Source organism: Oncorhynchus keta, chromosome 1 (assembly GCF_023373465.1).
Source record: "Oncorhynchus keta strain PuntledgeMale-10-30-2019 chromosome 1, Oket_V2, whole genome shotgun sequence".
Classification (NCBI taxonomy): Eukaryota; Metazoa; Chordata; class Actinopteri; order Salmoniformes; family Salmonidae; genus Oncorhynchus; species Oncorhynchus keta.
In genome coordinates, this window is record NC_068421.1 from 77,940,716 (window position 1) to 77,964,403 (window position 23,688).

Sequence of the window (23,688 nt, forward strand, 5' to 3'; positions counted from 1 at the left end):
AGGGAGTGAGGCAGAAGAAGGGGAGGGGAGTGAGGCAGGAGAAGAGGGGAGTGAGGCAGGAGAAGAGGGGAGTGAGGCAGGAGAAGAGGAGGGGAGTGACGCAGGAGAAGAGGAGGGGAGTGAGGCAGGAGAAGAGGAGGGGGTGAGGCAGGAGAAGAGGAGGGGTGAGGCAGGAGAAGAGGAGGGGGTGAGGCAGGAGAAGAGGAGGGGAGTGAGGCAGTAGAAGGGGAGGGGTATGGCAGGAGAAGAGGAGGGGTGAGGCAGGAGAAGAGGAGGGGAGTGAGGCAGGAGAAGAGGAGGGGGTGAGGCAGGAGAAGAGGAGGGGAGTGAGGCAGTAGAAGGGGAGGGGGTGAGGCAGGAGAAGAGGAGGGGAGTGAGGCAGTAGAAGGGGAGGGGGTATGGCAGGAGAAGAGGAAGGGAGTGAGGCAGGAGAAGAGGAGGGGGTGAGGCAGGAGAAGAGGAGAGGGCTGGAGCAGGAGAAGAGGGGGGGGTGAGGAAGGAGAAGAGGAGGGGAGTGAGGCAGGAGAAGAGGAGGGGGTGAGGCAGGAGAAGAGGAGAGGGCTGGAGCAGGAGAAGAGGAGAGGGCTGGAGCAGGAGAAGAAGAGGGGGTGAGGCAGTAGAAGGGGAGGGGGTATGGCAGGAGAAGAGGACATGGTATCGTAGGAGAAGAGGAGGGGAGTGATGCAGGAGAAGAGGAGGGGGTGAGGCAGGAGAAGAGGACGGGGTATGGCAGTAGAAGGGGAGGGGGTATGGCAGTAGAAGGGGACGGGGTATGGCAGTAGGAAGGGGAGGGGGTATGGCAGTAGAAGGGGAGGGGGTATGGCAGTAGAAGGGGAGGGGGTATGGCAGTAGAAGGGGAGGGGGTATGGCAGGAGAAGGGGAGGGGGTATGGCAGTAGAAGGGGAGGGGGTATGGCAGGAGAAGAGGAGGGGAGTGAGGCAGGAGAAGAGGAGGGGGTGAGGCAGGAGAAGAGGACGGGGTATGGCAGTAGAAGGGGAGGGGGTATGGCAGTAGAAGGGGAGGGGGTATGGCAGTAGAAGGGGAGGGGGTATGGCAGTAGAAGAGGACGGGGTATGGCAGTAGAAGGGAGGGGTATGGCAGGAGAAGGGGAGGGGGTATGGCAGTAGAAGGGGAGGGGTATGGCAGTAGAAGGAGAGGGGGTATGGCAGTAGAAGGAGGGGGTATGGCAGGAGAAGGGGAGGGGGTATGGCAGGAGAAGAGGAGGGGTGAGGCAGGAGAAGAGGACGGGGTATGGCAGTAGAAGGGGAGGGGGTATGGCAGTAGAAGGGGAGGGGTATGGCAGTAGAAGGAGGGGTATGGCAGTAGAAGGGGAGGGGTATGGCAGTAGAAGGGGAAGGGGTATGGCAGTAGAAGGGGGGTATGGCAGTAGAGGGGGAGGGGGTATGGCAGGAGAAGGGGAGGGGGTATGGCAGTAGAAGGGGAGGGGGTATGGCAGTAGAAGGGGAGGGGTTATGTCAGTAGAAGGGGAGGGGGTATGACAGGAGAAGAGGACGGGGAGTGAGGTAGGAGAAGAGGACGGGGTATGGCAGTAGAAGGGGAGGGGAGTGAGGCAGGAGAAGGGGAGAGGTGAGGTAGGAGAAGAGGGCGGGGAGTGAGGCAGGAGAAGAGGGAGTGGAGTGAGGTAGGAGAAGAGGGCAGGGAGTGAGGCAGGAGAAGAGGACGGGGAGTGAGGCAGGAGAAGAGGGCGGGGAGTGAGGCAGGAGAAGAGGACGGGGAGAGAGGCAGGAGAAGAGGACGAGGTATGGCAGGAGAAGGGGAGAGGAGTGAGGTAGGAGAAGAGGGCGGGGAGTGAGGCAGGAGAAGAGGGAGGGGAGTGAGGCAGGAGAAGAGGGCGGGGAGTGAGGCAGGAGAAGAGGACGGGGAGTGAGGCAGGAGAAGAGGACGGGGTATGGCAGGAGGGAAGGGGGGACAGTTCAAAATGCTATGACCCAGGATGAACGGGCATGCCCGCTCAAGCCTTCTCCTTCTCTCTCACACACACACCTCTCGCACAGAGTTTATCCAAATGTTCTGTGTAAAATCCATGCATTCCATTGGTTAAAGAGCTCCTCAACTATTCCTCTGTAGAAAGATAAAGAGAGTGTTTGTGGGTGTGTGAGTACCAGAACAGTTTGCTGGTCCCCACAAGGAAAAATACTATTTTGGGGTTTGGGAAAATAGGATTTTAAATGGGAATCAATTGTGTGTCCCCACAAGGTTAGTTAAACAAAGACTGTGTGTGTATGTGCTAGTATTTGAAGAAAGCGCTACAGGAGGAGTACAGAGACTAATAGCAGCAGTAAATCCTGTGGAGCTAAGAGCAGTAGACAGCAGAAGGCTTTGTGTTGATCTCTAGTGGAACCACCTCACTTTACCCCTTACCTCAGCCCTGAAGATTACCCCCAGCACCCCAATGCCCTGCACTCCATCGTAGTGTGTGTGCGTGTGCACAAACATTCTTTTGCGACCCATTCCTCTTTGTGACACACACACACGGGTGGCTGTAAGGGCATTTGCCTCAGTTTCCCTAGCCCTCACTTCCCTGTGACGCCTTTGCCAAAGGAGGTGTGTGAATGGAAGTTCGTATGTAGTCTATATGGTATGTATTGGTGTATGTGTATATGAGGGCTATGGGTTGAGTGGAGAGGGAGCTTGTGATAACATGGGCCAAGGCAGCCCAGCTTCACAACACACACATAAATAAACACACAGAAATAAATAAGAAAGCATAGGATCAATGCTTCAGAAATGACGGGGGGAAATGGAACGATAATATAGACCTGTAGGATCCAGACATTCAGAGAAACCTGAGAGCATTAATTTAGCGCTAACCTTATCAGAACACTAACAGAAGTTGTACATCAGTTATTTTTGTATCTTGGCACAAATACAATGTTTATTAGCACGAGTGCTATCAGAATCCAATCAGAATCCAATCAAACTGCTATCAGAATACAATTAGAACACTATCAAAATGCTATTAAAATCACATTTATTTATAAAGCCCATTTTACATCAGCAGATGTCACAAAATGCTTATACAGAAAACCCAATCAGAAAGCAATGCAGATATAGAAGTGTGGTAGCTGGGAAGAACTCCCTAGAAAGGCAGGAACTTAGGAACCAGGGTCTGAGAGTGGCCAGTCCTCTTCCGGCTGTGCCGGGTGGAGATTGTAAGAGATTGTTCTTCAAGATGTTCAAATGTTCATAGATGACCAGCAGGGTCAGTTAATAATCACAGTGGTTGTAGAGGTCGCAACAGGTCAGCACCTCAGGAGTAAATGTCAGTTGACTTTTCTTAGCTGAGCATTCAGAGGTTGAGACAGCAGGTGCGGTAGAGAGGGAGAGAGAGGGTCGAAAACAGCAGGTTCGGGACAAGGTAGCACGTCCGGTGAACAGGTCAGGTTTCCATCTCCACAGGCAGAACAGTTGAAACTGGTGCAGCAGCATGACAAGGTAGCACGTCCGGTGAACAGGTCAGGTTTCCATCTCCACAGGCAGAACAGTTGAAACTGGAGCAGCAGCATGACAAGGTAGCACGTCCGGTGAACAGGTCAGGTTTCCATCTCCACAGGCAGAACAGTTGAAACTGGAGCAGCAGCATGACAAGGTAGCACGTCCGGTGAACAGGTCAGGTTTCCATCTCCACAGGCAGAACAGTTGAAACTGGAGCAGCAGCATGACAAGGTAGCACGTCCGGTGAACAGGTCAGGTTTCCATCTCCACAGGCAGAACAGTTGAAACTGGAGCAGCAGCATGACAAGGTAGCACGTCCGGTGAACAGGTCAGGTTTCCATCTCCACAGGCAGAACAGTTGAAACTGGTGCAGCAGCATGACAAGGTAGCACGTCCGGTGAACAGGTCAGGTTTCCATCTCCACAGGCAGAACAGTTGAAACTGGAGCAGCAGCATGACAAGGTAGCACGTCCGGTGAACAGGTCAAGTTTCCATCTCCACAGGCAGAACAGTTGAAACTGGAGCAGCAGCATGACAAGGTAGCACGTCCGGTGAACAGGTCAGGTTTCCATCTCCACAGGCAGAACAGTTGAAACTGGAGCAGCAGCATGACAAGGTAGCACGTCTGGTGAACAGGTCAGGGTTCCATCTCCACAGGCAGAACAGTTGAAACTGGAGCAGCAGCATGACAAGGTAGCACGTCCGGTGAACAGGTCAGGTTTCCATCTCCACAGGCAGAACATTTGAAACTGGAGCAGCAGCATGACAAGGTAGCACGTCCGGTGAACAGGTCAAGTTTCCATCTCCACAGGCAGAACAGTTGAAACTGGAGCAGCAGCATGACAAGGTAGCACGTCTGGTGAACAGGTCAGGTTTCCATCTCCACAGGCAGAACAGTTGAAACTGGAGCAGCAGCATGACAAGGTAGCACGTCCGGTGAACAGGTCAGGTTTCCATCTCCACAGGCAGAACAGTTGAAACTGGAGCAGCAGTATGACAAGGTAGTACGTCCGGTGAACAGGTCAGGTTTCCATCTCCACAGGCAGAACAGTTGAAACTGGAGCAGCAGCATGACAAGGTAGCACGTCCGGTGAACAGGTCAGGTTTCCATCTCCACAGGCAGAACAGTTGAAACTGGAGCAGCAGCATGACAAGGTAGCACGTCCGGTGAACAGGTCAGGTTTCCATCTCCACAGGCAGAACAGTTGAAACTGGAGCAGCAGCATGACAAGGTAGCACGTCTGGTGAACAGGTCAGGTTTCCATCTCCACAGGCAGAACAGTTGAAACTGGAGCAGCAGCATGACAAGGTAGCACGTCCGGTGAACAGGTCAGGTTTCCATCTCCACAGGCAGAACAGTTGAAACTGGAGCAGCAGCATGACAAGGTAGTACGTCCGGTGAACAGGTCAGGTTTCCATCTCCACAGGCAGAACAGTTGAAACTGGAGCAGCAGCATGACAAGGTAGCACGTCCGGTGAACAGGTCAGGGTTCCATCTCCACAGGCAGAACAGTTGAAACTGGAGCAGCAGCATGACAAGGTAGCACATCCGGTGAACAGGTCAGGGTTCCATCTCCACAGGCAGAACAGTTGAAACTGGAGCAGCAGCACGACAAGGTGGACTGGGGACAGGGACAGCCATGAGTCATCAGGCCAGGTAGTTCTGAGGAATGGTCGTAGAACTGTAACCCCACCCACTTTACCTAAGGACAGCCCCACACCACTAGGGGGATATTAGCAGACCACCAACTTACAAGTCTGAGTATAGCCCATGAAGATCTCCTCCACCGCAAGCCCGAGGGCAGAGAATCCCAGTGGAGAGAGGGGAGCCAGCCATGCAGAGACAGCAAGGGCAGTTCGTCACTCCAGTGCATTGCCATTCACCTTTGCACCCCTGGGCCAAACTACACCCAATCATAGGACCTACTGATGTAGAGTAAAGTCGAGACTGAGTCTGCGTCTCTGATGGATAGGCAGACCATTCCATAAAAATGGAGCTCTATAATAGAAAGCCCTGCCTCCAGCAGCTTTCTTAACTTTTTTAGGGACATTAAGGAGGTATACTTTATTGTGACCGTAGCGTAGGTATAGGTATGTACGGCAGGATCAAATCAGAGAGATAGGTAGGAGCAAGTCTATTTAATGCTTTGAAAGTTAGCAATAAAACCTAGAAGTCCACCCTCGCCTTAACAGGAAACCAGTGTAGAGAGGCACTGATTGAATTTGTTGGTTCTAGTCAAGATTCTAGCAGATGTATTTAGCACTAACTGAAGTTTATTTAGTGCTTTATCTGGGTAGCTGGGGAGTAGAGCATTGCAGTAGTGTAATCTAGAAGTGACAAAAGCATGGGTTAGCTTTTATGCATCATTTTTGGACAAAAAGGTTGAAGAAAATATGGAAGATAGAAAAAGCTGCTCTTGAAATATTATTGATATGTTCATTAAAAGAGAGATCAGGGTCCAGAGTAGGTCCTTCACAGTTTTATTTGAGACGACTGTACAACCATCAAGATTAATTGTCAGATCAAACAGCAGATTGCTTTGTTTCTTGGGACGTAGAACTAGCATCTCTGTTTGGTCCGAGTTTAAAAGTAAAACGTTTGCTTCCATCCACTTCCTTATGTCTGAAACATAGGCTTCCAAGGTAGGCAATTTTGGGGCTTCACCATGTTTCATCGAAATGTACAGCTGTGTGTCATCCGCATAGCAGTGAAAGTTGTCATTTTGTTTTTACAAATGACATCACCAAGAGGTAGAATATATAGTGAAAACAATAGTGGGCCTAAAACGGAACCTTGAGGAACACCGAAACTTACCATTGATTTGTCAGAGGACGAACTGATATCTTTCTGACAGATAAGATCTAAACCAGGCAAGAACTTGTCTGTGTAGACTGGAAGGTTTAGAGGCCATGACTATTTTCGTGTATGTGTTGATTGAGACAGGATTTTAAAACTTTGGTATCTCCATTGATCCTTGGTCCTGGCAGGTCTGTGTAGTGCTGAAGTGAAGGCCATCCACACTTGGGGAAGGCTGCTTTTTAGTTAGCTTTGCGACAATATCAAAAATATATTTTGAATTGTTTTTATTCTCCTCAATTAGGTTGGAAAAATATGCTCATAGCACAGCAGTGAGGGCTCTTCAATATCGCACGGTAGTCAGAAGTCTTCCAGTTTGGGGGAGCGCCATTTACATTCCAATTTTCTGGAAGCTTGCTTCAGGGCTTGGTTATTTTCTGTATTTTTTTTTACCTTTATTTAACTAGGCAAGTCAGTTAAGAACAAATTCTTATTTTCAATGACGGCCTAGGAACAGTGGGTTAACTGCCTGTTCAGGGGCAGAACGACAGATTTGTACCTTGTCAGCTCAGGGATTTGAACTTGCAACCTTCCAGTCACTAGTCCAACGCTCTAACCACTAGGCTACCCTGCCGCGGAGGGAGGTCATTTCTTGTGACAAATGCTTTTAGAGGTGTGACTGCCTCTAGGGTATTAAGCAAGGTTAAATTTAGTCCTTGGGTAAGCGGAGGGAGTCTGGAAGGGCATCTAGCAATCTTTGGGCTGTCTGAGAATTTATAGCGTGGCTTTTGATAATCCGTAGTTGGGATCTGAGCAGATTATTTGTTGCGATTGCAAATGTTAAAAGGTGGTCCGATAATCCAGGAGGAAAAAACATTTAGATCCACAATATTTATTCCATGGGACAAAACTAGATCCAGGGTATGACTGTGGCAATATGTAGGTCTAGAGACATGTTGGACAAAACCCTTTCAGTCGATGATGGCTCCCAAAGCCTTTTGGAGTGGGTCTGTGGACTTTTCCATGTGAATATTGAAGTCACCAAAAATGTGAATATTATCTACCATGACTACAAGGTCTGATAAGAATTCAGGGAACTCAGTGAGGAATACTGTATACGGCACAGGGGGCCTTTGTTATCGTAAATGTTAGCAACACCTCCGCCTTTGCAGATGCGCGGGGGGATTTGGTCACAGCTGTGACCTGGAGGAGAGTTCTCATTTAACACAGTAAATGAATCAGGCTTGAGCCATGTGTCAGTCAGGCCAATCACATCAAGGTTATGATCAGTGTTTAGTTCATTGACTATGACTGCCTTAGAAGTGAGGGATCTAACATTAAGTAGTCCTATTTTGAGATGTGAGATATTATAACACACTCTTTAAATAACGACAGGAATGGAGGAGGTCTTTATTCCAGTGAATTTTCTAGGGCGAATATCGCCATGTTTAGTTTTGCCTGACGTATATCGAGGCATGGACACGGTGACAATGGATTGGTCCTGTTTGTGTGTGAGTCCCAGAAGGAAGGCCAATCGTCTACATATTCAATATTTTTGGAGGGGCAGGAAACAGTTTTCAACCAGCGATTGAGGTGTGAGACTCAATGTGTGTTGTAGAGCTCAGAAACACTCAGAGACAATTACTCCATGTCGACACATCTATTAGAAGAATTCTATCAGAACATAGAGGCCCAAGTGTCAAAAGCAGTCCCAAACTCTGGTCCCTCCGTGCATGAGCATTACTGAAATTACACATCAATTAAGATGAGCAGAACGCCACTTTCTCCCTCTCTCTCATCCTTTCTCTCTTCCTCTGTTTTTCTCCTTTTGATCTTTGTCTTTCAGTAGTGTGGTTGAGAATAGTTTTGTTTAAATAGGGGAAATCATGTCTACTTTGATATAACAATAAAATATCGGAAACAACCTGAGGCTGATAGACATGTTACACACATACAAGACCAACACAGTATCTGACAAACATGCATATTGAGGAGACAAACACACTTCAACTCTCTCTTTCTCTCACTCACTTCATCTCTCTCTCCCTCTCCCAGAGCATTCTGCTGACTGTAGGAATTATGATCTGTTTCCCGTCCTCAGGAATAATAGACTGCAGGAACAGAACAGGGCCCCTCTATTTGTGTGACCCCCTCTCAGTAACAGACAATAAGCCTCTGGAACAGTAGTGGGGAGTCCACGTCTGAATAGTGTGGTTAATGAGAATGTTAACTGTGTGTGTGTGTGTGTGTGTGTGTGTGTGTGTGTGTGTGTGTGTGTGTGTGTGTGTGTGTGTGTGTGTGTGTGTGTGTGTGTGTGTGTGTGTGTGTGTGTGTGTGTGTGTGTGTGTGTGTGTGTGTGTGTGTGCGCCAGACGAACTCAATGCCTTTCATTTGGACACAGCTACTCATTTAAGGGTTTTTCTTTATTTTTACTATTTTCTACATTGTAGAATTCATTAAATAGTACCTGCAAAACACCAGTCTCAACGTCAACAGTGAAGAGGCGACTCCGGAATGCTGGCCTTCTAGGCAGAGTTCTTCTGTCCAGTGTCTGTGTTCTTTTGCCCATCTTAATTTTTTGTTTTTATTGGCCAGTCTGAGATATGGCTTTTCTTTGCAACTCTGCCTAGAAGGCCAGCATCCCGGAGTCTCCTCTTCACTGTTGACGTTGAGACTGGTGTTTGGCGGGTACTATTTAATAAAGCTGCCAGGACTTGTAATGCGTCTGTTTCTCAAACTAGACACTCTAATGTACTTGTCCTCTTGCTCAGTTGTGCACCGGGGCCTCCCACTCCTCTTTTTATTCTGGTACGAGACAGTTTGCGCTGTTCTGTGAAGGGAGTAGTACACAGCTTTGTATTAGATCTTCAGTTTATTGGCAATTTCTCACATGGAATATAGCCTTAATTTCTCACATGGAATAGCCTTAATTTCTCACATGGAATATAGCCTTAATTTCTCACATGGAATAGCCTTAATTTCTCACATGGAATATAGCCTTAATTTCTCACATGGAATAGCCTTAATTTCTCACATGGAATAGCCTTCATTTCTCACATGGAATAGCCTTCATTTCTCACATGGAATAGCCTTCATTTCTCAGAATAAGAATAGACTGACGTGTTTCGGAAGAAAGGTCTTTGTTTCTGGCCATGTTGAGCCTGTAATCAAACCCACAAATGCTGATGCTCCAGATACTCAACAAGTCTAAAGAAGGACAGTTTTATTTATTCTTTAATTAGCTGCCATCCCCGTGCTTCATGGATGGTGTTCTTCAGCTTGCAAGCCTCCCCCTTTTTCCTCCAAACATAACGATAGTCATTATGGCCAAACAGTTATATTTTTGATTCATCAGACCAGAGGACATTTCTCCAAAAAGTACGGTCTTTGTCCACATGTGCAGTTGCAAACCGAAGTCTCGCTTTTTATTGCGGTTTTGGAGCAGTGGCTTCTTCCTTGCTGAGCGGTCTTTCAGGTTATGTCAATATAGGACTCGTTTTACTGTGGATATAGATACTTGTGAACCTGTTTCCGCAAGCATCTTCACAAGGTCCTTTGCTGTTGTTCTGGGATTGATTTGCACTTTTCGCACCAAAGTACGTTAATCTCTAGGAGACAGAACGCGTCTCCTTCCTGAGTGGTATGACGGCTGCGTGGTTCCATGGTGTTTATACTTGCATGCTATTGTTTGTACCGATGAATGTGGTACCTTCAGGTATTTGGAAATTGCCACCAAGGATGCACCAGATTTGTGGAGGTCTCCAATTTTGACTTGTGGAGGTCTTGGCTGATTTCTTTTGATTTTCCCATGATGTCAAGCAAAGAGGCACTGAGTTTGAAGTTCGGCCTTGAAATACATCCACAGGTACACCTCCAATTGCCTCAAATTATGTCAATTAGCCTATCAGAAGCTTCTAAAGCCATGACATCATTTTCTGGAATTTTCCAAGCTGTTTAAAGGCACAGTCAATTTAGTGTATGTAAACTTCTGACCCACTGGAATTGTGATACAGTGAATTATAAGTGAAATAATCTGTCTGTAAACACTTGTTTAAAAAATGACTTGTGTCATGCACAAAGTAGATGTCCTAACCGAGTTGCCAAAACTATAGTTTGTTAACAAGAAATTTGTGAAGTGGTTGAAAAATGAGTTTTAATGACTCCAACCTAAGTGTATGTAAACTTCCGAATTCAACTGTATGTGTGTATGTGTATTTATACTTCAAAAATATATATTATTATCTAAAGGTTAGTTATACTATTTTTATATTGATAACTGCACTGTTGGTTAGATCATGCAGTTAAGCATTTCAATGTACTTGTGCATGTGACAATAACAATTAAACATGTGTGTGCATGTTAATTTCTAAACTTTTTCAAATCTCATACGCACCACACACACATACACACCACACGGTTGGCTGGCTTCGCTATTAATCTTGCCCCCTCTCTCCCTGTGCTGGTTATCTTGACAGTAAGTACTTCACATATACAAATCTCCTTGGAGCTGAAGGGGAGGCAGAATGCTTAGCGGTGGCGTTGGGGCACTTAGTGCGATCTGCTGCTAGCCTCCACTCTGCTCCTCAAGAGTGTTTAGAGTGTGTCCTCATCCACCTAAATATTTATCACACAGCTCCCCCAGGAATTTTAATGAGCACTGATGGAGAACAATCATCATGGAGGGGGGACTGAAGGAAAGGAGAGAGACTGGTCTCTTTCATTGTTAATCAATACGTTGCCCTCGTAGTTTTACTATAAATACAGCTCCCAACTTATGTACTATTCCTCCTTCTGTCATATATAAATATACATTATGCTTGTGTGTGTGTGTGTGTGTGTGTGTGTGTGTGTGTGTGTGTGTGTGTGTGTGTGTGTGTGTGTGTGTGTGTGTGTGTGTGTGTGTGTGTGTGTGTGTGTGTGTGTGTGTGTGTGTGTGTGTGTGTGTGTGTGTGTGTGTGTGTGTGTGTGTAAGAGAGGGACAGGGCCACTCTTTGGAGTTCAGTACCCACGTTGTGTGTCGGCCGAGCCTCACGTGGAGACGGCAGAAGAATCCTGTGATATAACTCACACCCCCCCTGCTGTCTCCCATCAAACAGGAATATATACACACACAGGAATATATACAGTGGGGCAAAAAAGTATTTAGTCAGCCACCAATTGTGCAAGTCCTCCCACTTAAAAAGATGAGAGAGGCCTGTAATTTTCATCATAGGTACACTTCAACTATGAAAGACAAAATGAGAGAAAAAATCCAGAAAATCACATTGTAGGATTTTTAATGAATTTATTTGCAAATTATGGTGGAAAATAAGTATTTGGTCAATAACACAAGTGCTGTTACTGGGCAACACGGACTTTCAACTCCCTCCAAAGATTTTCTATGGGGTTGAGATCTGGAGACTGGCTAGGCCACTCCAGGACCTTGAAATGCTTCTTACGAAGCCACTCCTTCGTTGCCCGGGCAGTGTGTTTGGGATCATTGTCATGCTGAAAGACCCAGCCACGTTTCATCTTCAATGCCCTTGCTGATGGAAGGAGTTTTTCACTCAAAATCTCACGATACATGGCCCCATTCATTCTTTCCCTTACACGAATCATTCGTCCTGGTCCCTTTGCAGAAAAACAGCCCCAAAGCATGATGTTTCCACCCCCATGCTTCACAGTAGGTATGGTGTTCTTTGGATGCAACTCAGCAGTGCAGGATTTGAGTCCCTGGCGGCGTAGTGTGTTACTGATGGTAGGCTTTGTTACTTTGGTCCCAGCTCTCTGCAGGTCATTCACTAGGTCCCCCCATGTGGTTCTGGGATTTTTGCTCACCGTTCTTGTGATCATTTTGACCCCACAAGGTGAGATCTTGCATGGAGCCCCAGATCGAGGGAGATTATCAGTGGTCTTGTATGTCTTCCATTTCCTAATATTTGCTCCCACAGTTGATTTCTTCAAACCAAGCTGCTTACCTATTGCAGATTCAGTCTTCCCAGCCTGGTGCAGGTCTACAATTTTGTTTCTGATGTCCTTTGACAGCTCTTTGGTCTTGACCATAGTGGAGTTTGGAGTGTGACTGTTTGAGGTTGTGGACAGGTGTCTTTTATACTGATAACAAGTTCAAACAGGTGCCATTAATACAGGTAACGAGTGGAGGACAGAGGAGCCTCTTAAAGAAGAAGTTGCAGGTCTGTGAGAGCCAGAAATCTTGCTTGTTTGTAGGTGACCAAATACTTATTTTCCAAATTTGCAAATAAATTAATAAAAAATCCTACAATGTGATTATCTGGAGACAAAATATCTCATTTTGTCTGTCATAGTTGAAGTGTACCTATGATGAAAATTACAGACCTCTCTCAGCTTTTAACAGGTGGGAGAACGTGCACAATTGGTGGCTGACTAAATACTTTTTTTGCCCCACTGTACACACACAGGAATATATACACACACAGGAATATACACACACAGGAATATATACACACACAGGAATATATACACACAGGAATATATACACACACAGGAATATATACACACACAGGAATATACACACACACAGGAATATACACACACACAGGAATATATACACACACACAGGAATATACAAACACACAGGAATATACACACACATAGGAATATACACACACACAGGAATATATACACACACACAGGAATATACAAACACATAGGAATATACACACACATAGGAATATACACACACAGGAATATACACACACACAGGAATATACAAACACATAGGAATATACACACACATAGGAATATACACACACAGGAATATACACACACACAGGAATATAAACACACACACAGGAATATACAAACACACAGGAATATACACACACATAGGAATATATACACACACAAGAATATATACACACACAGGAATATATGCACACACAGGAATATACACACACACAGGAATATATACACACACAGGAATATACACACACACAGGAATATATGCACACACAGGAATATACACACACACAGGAATATACACACACACACAGGAATATATACACACACAGGAATATATGCACACACAGGAATATACACACACACAGGAATATATACACACACACAGGAATATACACACACAGGAATATACACACACACAGGAATATAAACACACACACAGGAATATAAACACACAGGAATATACACACACATAGGAATATACACACACACAGGAATATACACACACACAGGAATATAAACACACACAGGAATATATACACACACAGGAATATATACACACAGACTGGAACTCTCCATCTCTCAGTGGTAGGATCCTGAACTCTTTAGTGGAGTGGCTAATACTGTCTAGAAGTCCTGGGGAGAAACCAGCAGGCTCTTTCTTCCTCTCTGTTTCACTATTTTCTCTTTTCTCCCCAGTCTTTGTGTTTCTTGTTCTAGAATCTGGGAGTATGTTAATGTGGGCAGAGAAAAAGAGAGGGAGGGATGTGGGTAGAGAAGTGTGAGGAAGAGGAAGAGAGGAATGAAAGGATGTGCATACTTGGACCGGCTCTCTCATTCCTTCCCCGTCTTTCTCACACCTGGACCAGAACACTAACAAACCATTCTCACAAACACACACACTCAGTCTTCGTCTGTGTGACCTTACAAAGGGCAAAGGTTTCTGGGAAATCTTGTGTGTCCTTCAGACAGCTGAGGCTGTGGGGTCCAGACTTACTGAGTTGAATTACTGTTGTCTCATTGCTGCTACTGTTTGATGTCTGTATCCATCCTCATGTCCATGGTCATACAAATACCAGAGGCACTTCCAATGGCCTCTCCAAACCACATCAGATCCTCAGAGCCTGTCCCCTGTGAGTGTTTCTGCGTGAGAGAGAGGGAAAGAGAGAGAGAGGTCTCTATGAGGATGTTGAACTTTCTTTCCGTTCAACGGCTCGAAGAGCTCTTTGGCTATGGTTGTGTTTGTAGTGTTCTCTCTGTCTGCTGTGTGAAAGGGTTGCTGTGATTTATTGACAGGACTTTCAGTGATACTGGAATTCCTTATCGTTACATGCCAACTCAGAGTGCCTTAATCACCTATGGGCTTTATTGACCGTGATCACATTGAGAGAGTGGTTTACACCTTTAATGCTAGAAAGGAAGAGGGGGAGGAGAATTCAGGTGTCGATGATGATGTTGACAATGGTGGTGATGACGATGATATTGATGATGGTTTGGCAACTGTGGCAATGAGGTTATTTAGGATGTAGTGTGATGTGGTGTTGTTGCTGCTCCTGGCTACCTGAAGAGAAAGGGGAAACTGTTTCATCAGTACTACCATATACCTGTAGGGATCAGATATACAGTCAGTTTATGTCATCGTTTTGTCTCTCCCTATGTGATCCCTCTTCTGCGACCATCACAACATGACACACACTGCCCATGATGCATGGCGTGGTTTATGAACTGTGAACAGATCTGAGGATGCGTGTGATATAGCTTTATCACTCTAATTTTAAAGCCCCTACAAATGTAATATTTACTCAAATCTTCTGTCTTCAGAGAGCAATCCACTCAACATCGCAACTTTTCTAGAACCCATTTCTGTTATCACTGTTGCATATTTCCAGACATGTGGAGAATACTATTTTAAACAGGATATACCACGACCTTGGATTCTGTACCAAATCAGATCCATATGAAGATTATATTGTTCCCCATCTGTTAGCAGTTCTTGTTGAATAATTCAGTACATTCTCTGTCAGTGAGGGGTGAGTTGACTCTGTTCTAGTTAGAAGGTTTTTAATCTCTCACATATATATATGTGGGTGTGTGTGTTTTTTTTTAAGGACTTGACAGGTCTTTATCAGTATAAATACACTGTATTCCAGGTCTTATAGATAGATGGACATCTGACTACTGACCAGTCATAGAGATGCAGGAACAGGAAGTGTACCTCACCTCAGTGAGCTATGTTGATCGGAGAAGGTAATGTTGTCATGGTGAGGTGGGGCATAAGATGATTCTGTATGGCTTGTAGCACTCAGCAGTGCCATCTCTGGCCACATACTGCCACTGCATGGAATAATATAGTCAGTCCATGGCAGGGGCTGGGATTCCATTAGGTCTTTTCCCTCTTTATTCACTATTTATACATTCAGCATTATTTTGCTCTGAACCCAACATTGCTGTAAGAATGGTTGCATAATGCAATTTCACTGCCTTATTTGAGAATGTTGTTTCATCTATTATGTTCATTGAGGAATGTTGGTTCTAGACACACGTTTATTTGTGTTATAACAGCTAACAGGCTAGTTATAATGTGTTTAAGTAGGCTTCGAGAGCTTTTTAATGTTATAAATGAGCTGAGGCGAACTCACATTGGAACCCCTTTATTGGGGACAAAAGCACCTGATATTAATTTCACTTTTGAAATGTTCTCCTTTAAAAATGTAACATAATGTACTTATGGAGTCACTCCATTAATAACTCCTATAATTAATATAATTCTGTAACTTTATATAATTGACGTCCATTGCTGTAATAATGATTCTGTAAATATGGCTGTGTATAGGCCTGGAACAGAACTGAATGTCAGTAATGTAGCGTAGAACTGCAAATGGACTTTGTGAACTGACTACTAAAGGAGGGACAAGCTTTTGTCTGATGGCTGATTTAAAGACTGTACTAATAAAAACATTTAAAAATGCACTTGAAGATTGATTGGAGGTTACATTTCAAATAAAAATAACACATGAAAAACGTTTTGTAGTTAACTTTAATCAACTGCAACAAAGTTTGTGCGTTTGCTTGTGTGTGTGCGTGTTAGCCAGTGTGATTGAGGGCTGTGGAGCAGCTCAGAGATGTGGGTCCCTGTTCTGTAAAGGCTGAAGTAGCACCAGGCTAGGCTAATGCTACTGTAGCGTTCCTCTGTAATAAGATCACCCAGAAACAGACATTTTAAAATGTTTTAGTGTCAGATAGAAAAGAAGCTCTCTGCCTTTATAAGTTTAAATCTCTATTCAGCCATGGACATGAGCACATCGGGAGTAACTGATACGTACTCTCCTTCTACTGAAAGAAATATGTAGCTAACCACTAAATCAACTGTAGAAATCTTGACACTGAGTATGTGAACGTAACAGGGTTGTTCAAGAAACTTGCGTACGGTTCAAAGATACGCATAGATTTTTTGGATAACAACAAATTGCTGACTGTTTAACTGAGGGAGAGAGAGGTGACAAAATGATAATGAGCGAGAGGTATTTTCCAGATTGTATCTTTGGTGGTCTCAGAGAGGGTCTCAGTAGATTGTGAACCCAGTGCAGAACACAAAAGGGAAACAGAAGAGAGAGGGGGATGAGGGAGGAAGGAGGTTACACCACCGGAGTCCCACAATTCATCATGCTCTGGCACCCTCTGGATGAGAGAGGAGGGGGAGTCTGGGATTGATGGCCAGTGAGACTTTGTGACCTCCCTTTCCCCTAGAGGGGATACTGACCTGTGTGTGAGAGAAAGAGTTAGACAAAGGATCTGAATATTTGTTTACATCCTATAGGCATCCTATAGAGAGTTGTGCATATGTTTGATTTCGATAGATAGTGGTGGAATTAAAGTCTTTATAACAGGGAGTCTACTGTATCACTGTATATCTACTGTTTCTACTGTAATCTACTGTTTCTGCTGAACTCTGACTGTAAAATTACCCTATTCTAAACACCATTCTCTAGTGGCCATGAATGATGAGTTGTTTTTGTTTCTCCCTCTCTTTCCCCAGGAATACCTGCAAGGTGATAGCACCAAGGCACTGACAAAGTTAGGCTGGAAAGCAAAGATCACTTTTGAGGTGGGTGTTGCACTTTACTCTGCGTGTGTGCATGTGTGTGCTTGTGTGCATGCGTGCGTGTGTGTGTGTGTGGGTTTGTGTGTGTGCGTATCTGTGTGCACATAACCCATGGTGGAACTGGAGATGCACAGCATGCTGGTCTTCTTCGATGACAGTCTTCCCAGCCAGCTTCTCCACTCTTCTTGTGTTGTCAGTAAACACAACATAAATTGGAAAGTTAAGCGGCTTCTTAAGTAGCTAAACTAATGTTTTATAACGTGTTATAATCATATACTGTACAAGCCTTATATGAACAATAATAAGTAGGTTAAGTGAGATTTAACAAGCCAAGTTGGACTAATCTCCCACTTACCAACCACAGTACATCAACATGACTCAATAAAGAGGCCGCAGTCCTCTGAACAGATTTGATGTACACAACACATGTTGTTTCTCCATTATTTCCATATTTTTTGTCTTAGGGATTTTTCGATTCGGACCAATAATTTTATTAGGTTAAACCTATTTTCCTGAATCTATACAAATTGTTTGATTATCAGTGTTTGGAAATGAATATTTAGGCTGCTATGTTAGGTTTAGAGTAGACAATATCTGTGTCTAAACTAAACCTCTATTTGACTCTTTAGGAACTGGTGAAAGAGATGGTTGATGCTGACATCCATCTCATGAAGAATAACCCTAACGCATAAAACCACATCCCGTGGATCAACCCAATCCTAGGGAATTGTCTGAGCACTCCTGACCAGAGTGCACTGTGACTCAACAGTCGCACCATGCGGTGAAAAGAATATAAAACTAGTCTGGATCATTTTTTTCATCACTTTGCTGTCCCAAACAAAGTTACTTGGTCTGTTTTTTTGCCTTTTGCTATGGTGAGGGGAAGATTATTCGATGCCTTTTAAATAATACCATTCCTTATTTTTGATTTTAATCTTAATATATTTTTTTCTCACTGATCATGATTTAGTAGCCTAATATGGTGATAGGACTTGTAATTGTTTTTATTCGACACTGTCTCTGGGCAATATGGGATTGTAATTGTTGTCTTGTGTTTGTGTGTTTTAATCACCTGGCATATAGGTCAGAGGTTGCAGTTTGTCCTTTTAGAAAAAAAATAAGTATAACTTTAATTATGTGTTATTGTAAGATGACCAACAAATTTGTTTTAAATGTTATTCAGCATTTGTGAAATCTTTTGTATTTCCATCTGACATATTTAATTCAGAATATAAGCATTTTGGTACAATAAAACTTGTTATTTTGATACATTAGTTGGCCCTATATATGTGATTATTTTCTTGACTTTTCATACACAATCTTCTTCTCTTAATATACATTGTTTGTTATAAATATATTGATAATTACATAGACAAATAGCACCACATATAATATATGTAGCCTAAATAACATAATTTTAACTATTTATGAAGATAGGCTATTTTATGTCACCCAATTGGCACTGCATAATCTCCCCGCCATTATTCCACAAATATGTGTCTAGACTGGAGGACACGTGTACAATGTGTACCTTATAAATAGGGGAGAGATGTTATACCTTTGGTTAAATCTTGTAAAAAAGGTATTTTAGAGGTAAAACCTCAAGTTTGAGTCGAGTCAGAAGACTAGAGTAATGTTGTCTGAGAGGTTCCTCGTGCCAGCGCGCCCAGGTTGCTCAGAGGTCGCGTGAGCCTCAGCCCCTGTCATTTCCCTTCCCTCCTCGCGCACAGCTCTCCTTGGTTTGCCCCGCGAGCACACTAACCCTGTTCATTCCTCAGGAAATACGCTTCCTCGAGCCTGGATCCCATTCCTGCAGAATGTGTCTCAATCGAGACATTCTGACTATGTGCCCAATCCAAGCCCAGCGCGCACTGGAGGCTGCCTCTTCTCTGCGTAAAGACCTCTATCGTTTTGTCTCTGACTTCTGCTGGAATATGAACCCCTAACCTCGAACCTCTTTGTTTTAGAGGCCAAGAGACGTCCCACCATAATTTTACTTTAATGGTTTGTAAAATAGTTTTGTTACAGAACAATAGCTTAGAAAGGAAGTTAGGTTGTTACGGAGCTTCTTATGGAATATCATGGAATCAACATCCAGACTTTAAAAGATTATAGCCCCAGAAATGTATCAATTGTGTAGGTCTACATTAATCAAATGAAAACCGTCGTGGGATCTTTTTATGAAAAATCCGTTTCACGTTTTAAATAGAAAATGGAGGGTTTCAAAGTAGGTTTGCGAAGAGGGAACAAACAGGGTGGGTTTGCCTGTCTGCCTCAACACCTAGAACATTGCAGTTTGACCGTCGGAGACAGCGCTGCATCTGTGTGGACTTATAATTGGTAACAGATGGCGCTTTGAGGTTGGCCCTGGAACCCGGGTGCGAGCGAAAACACACCAGTTTCCACTGTGCCAGGTCTCCCTCGCGCCCGCCGGCCAGCCGCACACAGGTGCACGGGCCCAGTCGCGCGCCGCCACTAACTGCAGCAGCCCTGTGCTGCTCTAGGCTCAGCTTTCAGAACGCACGGGAACATAAATGCAGGCACCCAGTTCAAGGCGTAAGTTACTACAGAGAAGAAAGGAGAGGAGTGTGTGCCACCACATTTTTGGCTATGACAAGCTAACAAAAAAAGACCTTAATACGTTTTACAGTAAAATAGGAGAGCAAAATAAACTGAAATAATCAAACAATCTCCTGAAATTGTCTTTATAGATGTTATTTTCGCTCACTGTTCTTTATCCTTACGCTTTTCCTAATTTTGGACATAGAGGGTTGGCTATAGCAAAGACCTACAGACTACTTTTGTTGTTTTACCAGAATTAAAAAATAAAATGGATTATTTATATCATATGCATTTGGCTCTCTCAATAGGGCTATGGTCTGGAGTAACAAATAGGGAGATTCATGCTTTCAAGAGACATGGACATTGCCACCGTCGTGTTCTTATTGTTACACCTCATTATAAAAACAGGCATAATAGCAAAAGGGTTCACATATTTGCCTTAATTTTAATATATGGCCTAATTAAACTGTTATTTGAGCCATATACGTATTATCATCTAGCCTACGGGGATGACATCGATTTATTATTACAAATTTGCAATGATTTTAGGACTATTCGGTTTTATAAATATGATCAAAATGTTCACAATTTGATATCTGCAGGCTTACAATTTCTTGAGACAAATCATTTTCTTTTCAGTTTGGAATGTTCTTCAATGTCATTTTGTTTGTTCGTTTCATGGTGTAGGCCATCGTTTAAAATCAACTATCAATTGTTCTTTATAAGCAACAGAGTCGAAAAGGTAGAGTGAATCTTTCAAATAAAAGATAGACCATCTCTATACGCCTATACTTTTTAAACGGACTAAAAGAAAAGTGAGAGAGTGAATAGAGAGACAGTTACAGCGGAAATGGCGCCCATATAAGTCATCTGAACCCTGTTAGTGCTTAGCATTTCTGACATTCTCAACTGCCCGGATAAATAAACAAGTAAATGGGAGATTGGTTAGGAAGTGGAACTCTGCAATCGGATTTATCTCTAATAAAACATACCAGATGCAGATTACCATCAGAAAGGGCCCCAAATGCTGATGCTGGTATGACCATTAATTAATCGAATATTTTGTTTGGCTTTATCCTAGTTCATTTAGTGTGCTATAGGCTGACTGGCACCAGCTGACGAGCGAATAGAGAACCATGAGAAAGTCTCGCTTATATTGTGGCAAATCACATAATACAATGTGAGAACTCGCACAAATGATTACACCTTTTCATTCTCTTGTCACTTATAGCAATACTGTATTGAGTAGGTCTAGCCTAAGTTCATAGTTTACAAATTGATAATTAGGCCTACTGTTTCATGTTCTCCTTTTATTGCCAACATATTGAGTCATAATCCTTTAATTGGTGTTGGGCGTATCGGTTAATGACAGTTGATAGGCTAATGTTAGCAGAGAGTTATAGCCTTGCTCAATTACACTACTGTAATAGAACCTCTCGTGTCGTAGAACTAAACGTCCCCGCGAGGCAGTGGCAACCTTCACCATTACTTTTGACTTTTCCGAGGGCTTTGGAAAATGGCGCGCCTTCAAGCGTTTTGACCTACCCAGGTCCATGTCTCCCCCGGCTCTGGCCCCGGGGCCTGCCCCCACAGGGCCTACCTGGGCGGGGAGACAGACACACTGACACTCCGGTGGTTAGATTTATCCCCACCAGGACCTTAAACAGTGCTGAGTAAAATATGTCTTAATGCATCAGACAGGCGTTAGACAGATGTGAAAAGCGGAGATTGAACGAGAGTGAATTTATATATTATACATCATTCATGCGTTGACGTGTTATTGAGGGGCGTGTGGGTTTGTCTAGAAGGCGCCTGGAATTGTTGTGATTGTAGGCCTTAACAGCTTCATTTAAAGACGAGGGGAGGGTCTCAGTTTCGCGTTACACGTCCTCTTGTTGTGTGTGTGTGTGTGTGTGTGTGTGTGTGTGTGTGTGTGTGTGTGTGTGTGTGTGTGTGTGTGTGTGTGTGTGTGTGTGTGTGTGTGTGTGTGTGTGTGTGTGTGTGTGTGTGTGTGTGTGTGTGTGTGTGTGTGTGTGTGTAATTGCTGTTGACTTACAAATTGATTTGATAAGCTCTTGCTCATACAGCCCCTCCTAGTCTGTGTTTCATGCCATTCTCACGTTTACTCTTGAAGTTTCAAATTCTGTTTTTAGCTCATTATGGAATGTGAAAAACCGAACGAATTGCCTAATAAAATAGAATACTTGAGAACATTGTATCTCTTGTCATAATACTTTAATCAAGTAGCCTATGTGGGCCTATTAGACTATTGCCTGCAAAGTCAGCATGTTTGAGGGAATGTTACTATTTGTTTTAATTATTCATTGTCATAACTATAACGCATAACCAAGAGTTTGTAAGTGCAATTCCTTAATTTGGTTCTTATTTTGGTATTATTAAATCAAAAGGTATGACGATTCCTGTCATCATTATTGCAGCAGAACACCTCGCCTTAACCTTGTTAATAAAATTGGTATTTAACAACTAACCATGTTTAATTCACGTTTAATAACTTAATTCTGGGCTACATGCAATATTCAATATTGACAAGGTGTTAAGCTGCAGAACGCCTTATTTGATCTGAAAAATGGACAAGCCTTATTTTTAGGCGAGCACGCCCCTCACTTTAACTTTAAAGTTAAAATGAATAGAACACAGTTGACCTTTATTTAAAAGAGATGCCTGTCTCCACATAATGATCTATGTTTGTGTAGAGGCTTACAGTAGGCTATAGTGTGTAAGCTGTAATAGTGCAATTTGGTGCGTGTGGAGGAGGGTGTCCAAGTAAACTAATCGATTAGTCATCTCTAACTTGTCAACAGTAATATCCATAATGTATTCCGTAGTTTCTGTGAACAGCGCATGAGAGTATGTTAGGCCAGGAAAGATATAGGCCTATAGGCATCTTTAGAAAGCGACTGCGTGCTCATATAGTGGCAGCTCGTCGCTTTGCCCTCTCATGAAGCATTGTTGACATCCTCCCCATTGACCTTCGCCTCGCGCTCTGCCTTTTCCGTAGAATGAAGAATGATTCTGCAGCTGATTGAATTTTATTCCTTCCTGACCTGGCCAGCTAGAGATAGCGCCATCAATCTCTGTGCGCCGACGTGACGTGTGTTTATTACTTCGGAAAGAATCTGATGACTGCTATTAGCGCAATTATGGCTAGGCATCTATGAGTGAGAGGATCAACATTTGAAATATATGCTTATTGAATTATTGGTAGGCCACTATTTGATTTAAATCTAAACCTATTTGTATTGGTGTGATGCAGACTAGGCCAATGCATAGACCTATAGTGGTTACTTTTCTTTGTTGTCAAAAGGAAAACTGTAAATGGTATGCTAAAGCCTCTAGCCAATAAACTAGAAGGTTCTTGTTTTCATTACCTATACACCAATAGTTAATGCTCAATTTTAAAATGTAGATAAAAATCTCCAGGTTAATAAGCAATGTTGGCTTTGTTTAGGCCTAGGCTTACCCGAAACGCAGAGTGACTGACTGGAACAACTTGACTTTGTGCTGCCTGTGCTGTCAAGCAGGCTTTACTCAAGGGAGCATTTGTGCTGCGGTGTAGTGTTCCCTGCTCACATTCTCAATCCAATACTTTCACGAGTGCAAGCGATCACAACAAAGACACATTTTCAATGCCTACCAGGGAGAAGTCAACCCCCTACCCCCTTCTGCGTCCCCTACCCCTCCTGCCTCCCCTACTTGCCCCACGGACACACCTGCACAAGATTTGGGCCTCAGCAAAGCACTGGTGTCAGAGAGTAAAAATATCTCCTCTCCCCCTGTTCCTGAACTCACGGAGCCCAGGGCCGCAGGCAGCAGGCAGCAGGCAGCATCAGCAAGACTCAGCGCAGAGGTATGTCATATAACAACACCATATAATGCATAGGCTACATTCATTACTCTCATACGTCTGACTGGGCCCCAGGTTGCGTCCCCAATGTCACCATATGCTCCTATATAGTGCACTAACTTTGACCAGGTGCACTATACAGGGAATATGGTGCCATTTGCGAAGGGCAGTCTCCAGTCAGTCAGTCCGTGTAATTGTCAGACCGAG

General features: G+C 43.9%; 1 protein-coding gene and 1 long non-coding RNA gene across 9 annotated transcripts in view; both read left to right on the forward strand.

Moving 5' to 3' along the window:
* The window catches only part of gmds (GDP-mannose 4,6-dehydratase), a 273,238-nt gene extending 254,910 nt beyond the window's left edge, over window positions 1-18,328 (forward strand). For all 4 annotated transcript variants that reach the window (XM_052461433.1, XM_052461429.1, XM_052461437.1 and 1 more), the window contains 2 exons: window positions 16,989-17,057; window positions 17,684-18,328. In XM_052461433.1, the coding sequence (XP_052317393.1) occupies window positions 16,989-17,057; window positions 17,684-17,746 (132 nt within the window). In that variant the 3' untranslated portion in view covers window positions 17,747-18,328. The remainder of the gene's footprint in view (window positions 1-16,988; window positions 17,058-17,683) is intronic.
* Window positions 1,874-7,274, forward strand: LOC127907254 (uncharacterized). Of its 5 annotated transcripts, none has more exons than XR_008063902.1 (4): window positions 1,874-3,784; window positions 4,324-4,400; window positions 4,478-4,785; window positions 4,863-7,274. It is a non-coding gene; the product is annotated as an uncharacterized LOC127907254 (long non-coding RNA). The 5 variants fall into 5 exon arrangements; XR_008063904.1 differs by adding an exon at window positions 3,842-3,938 and having other exon boundaries at window positions 1,874-3,764; window positions 4,324-4,785; XR_008063901.1 differs by having other exon boundaries at window positions 4,324-4,785.
* Window positions 18,329-23,688: the final 5,360 nt, after the last annotated feature.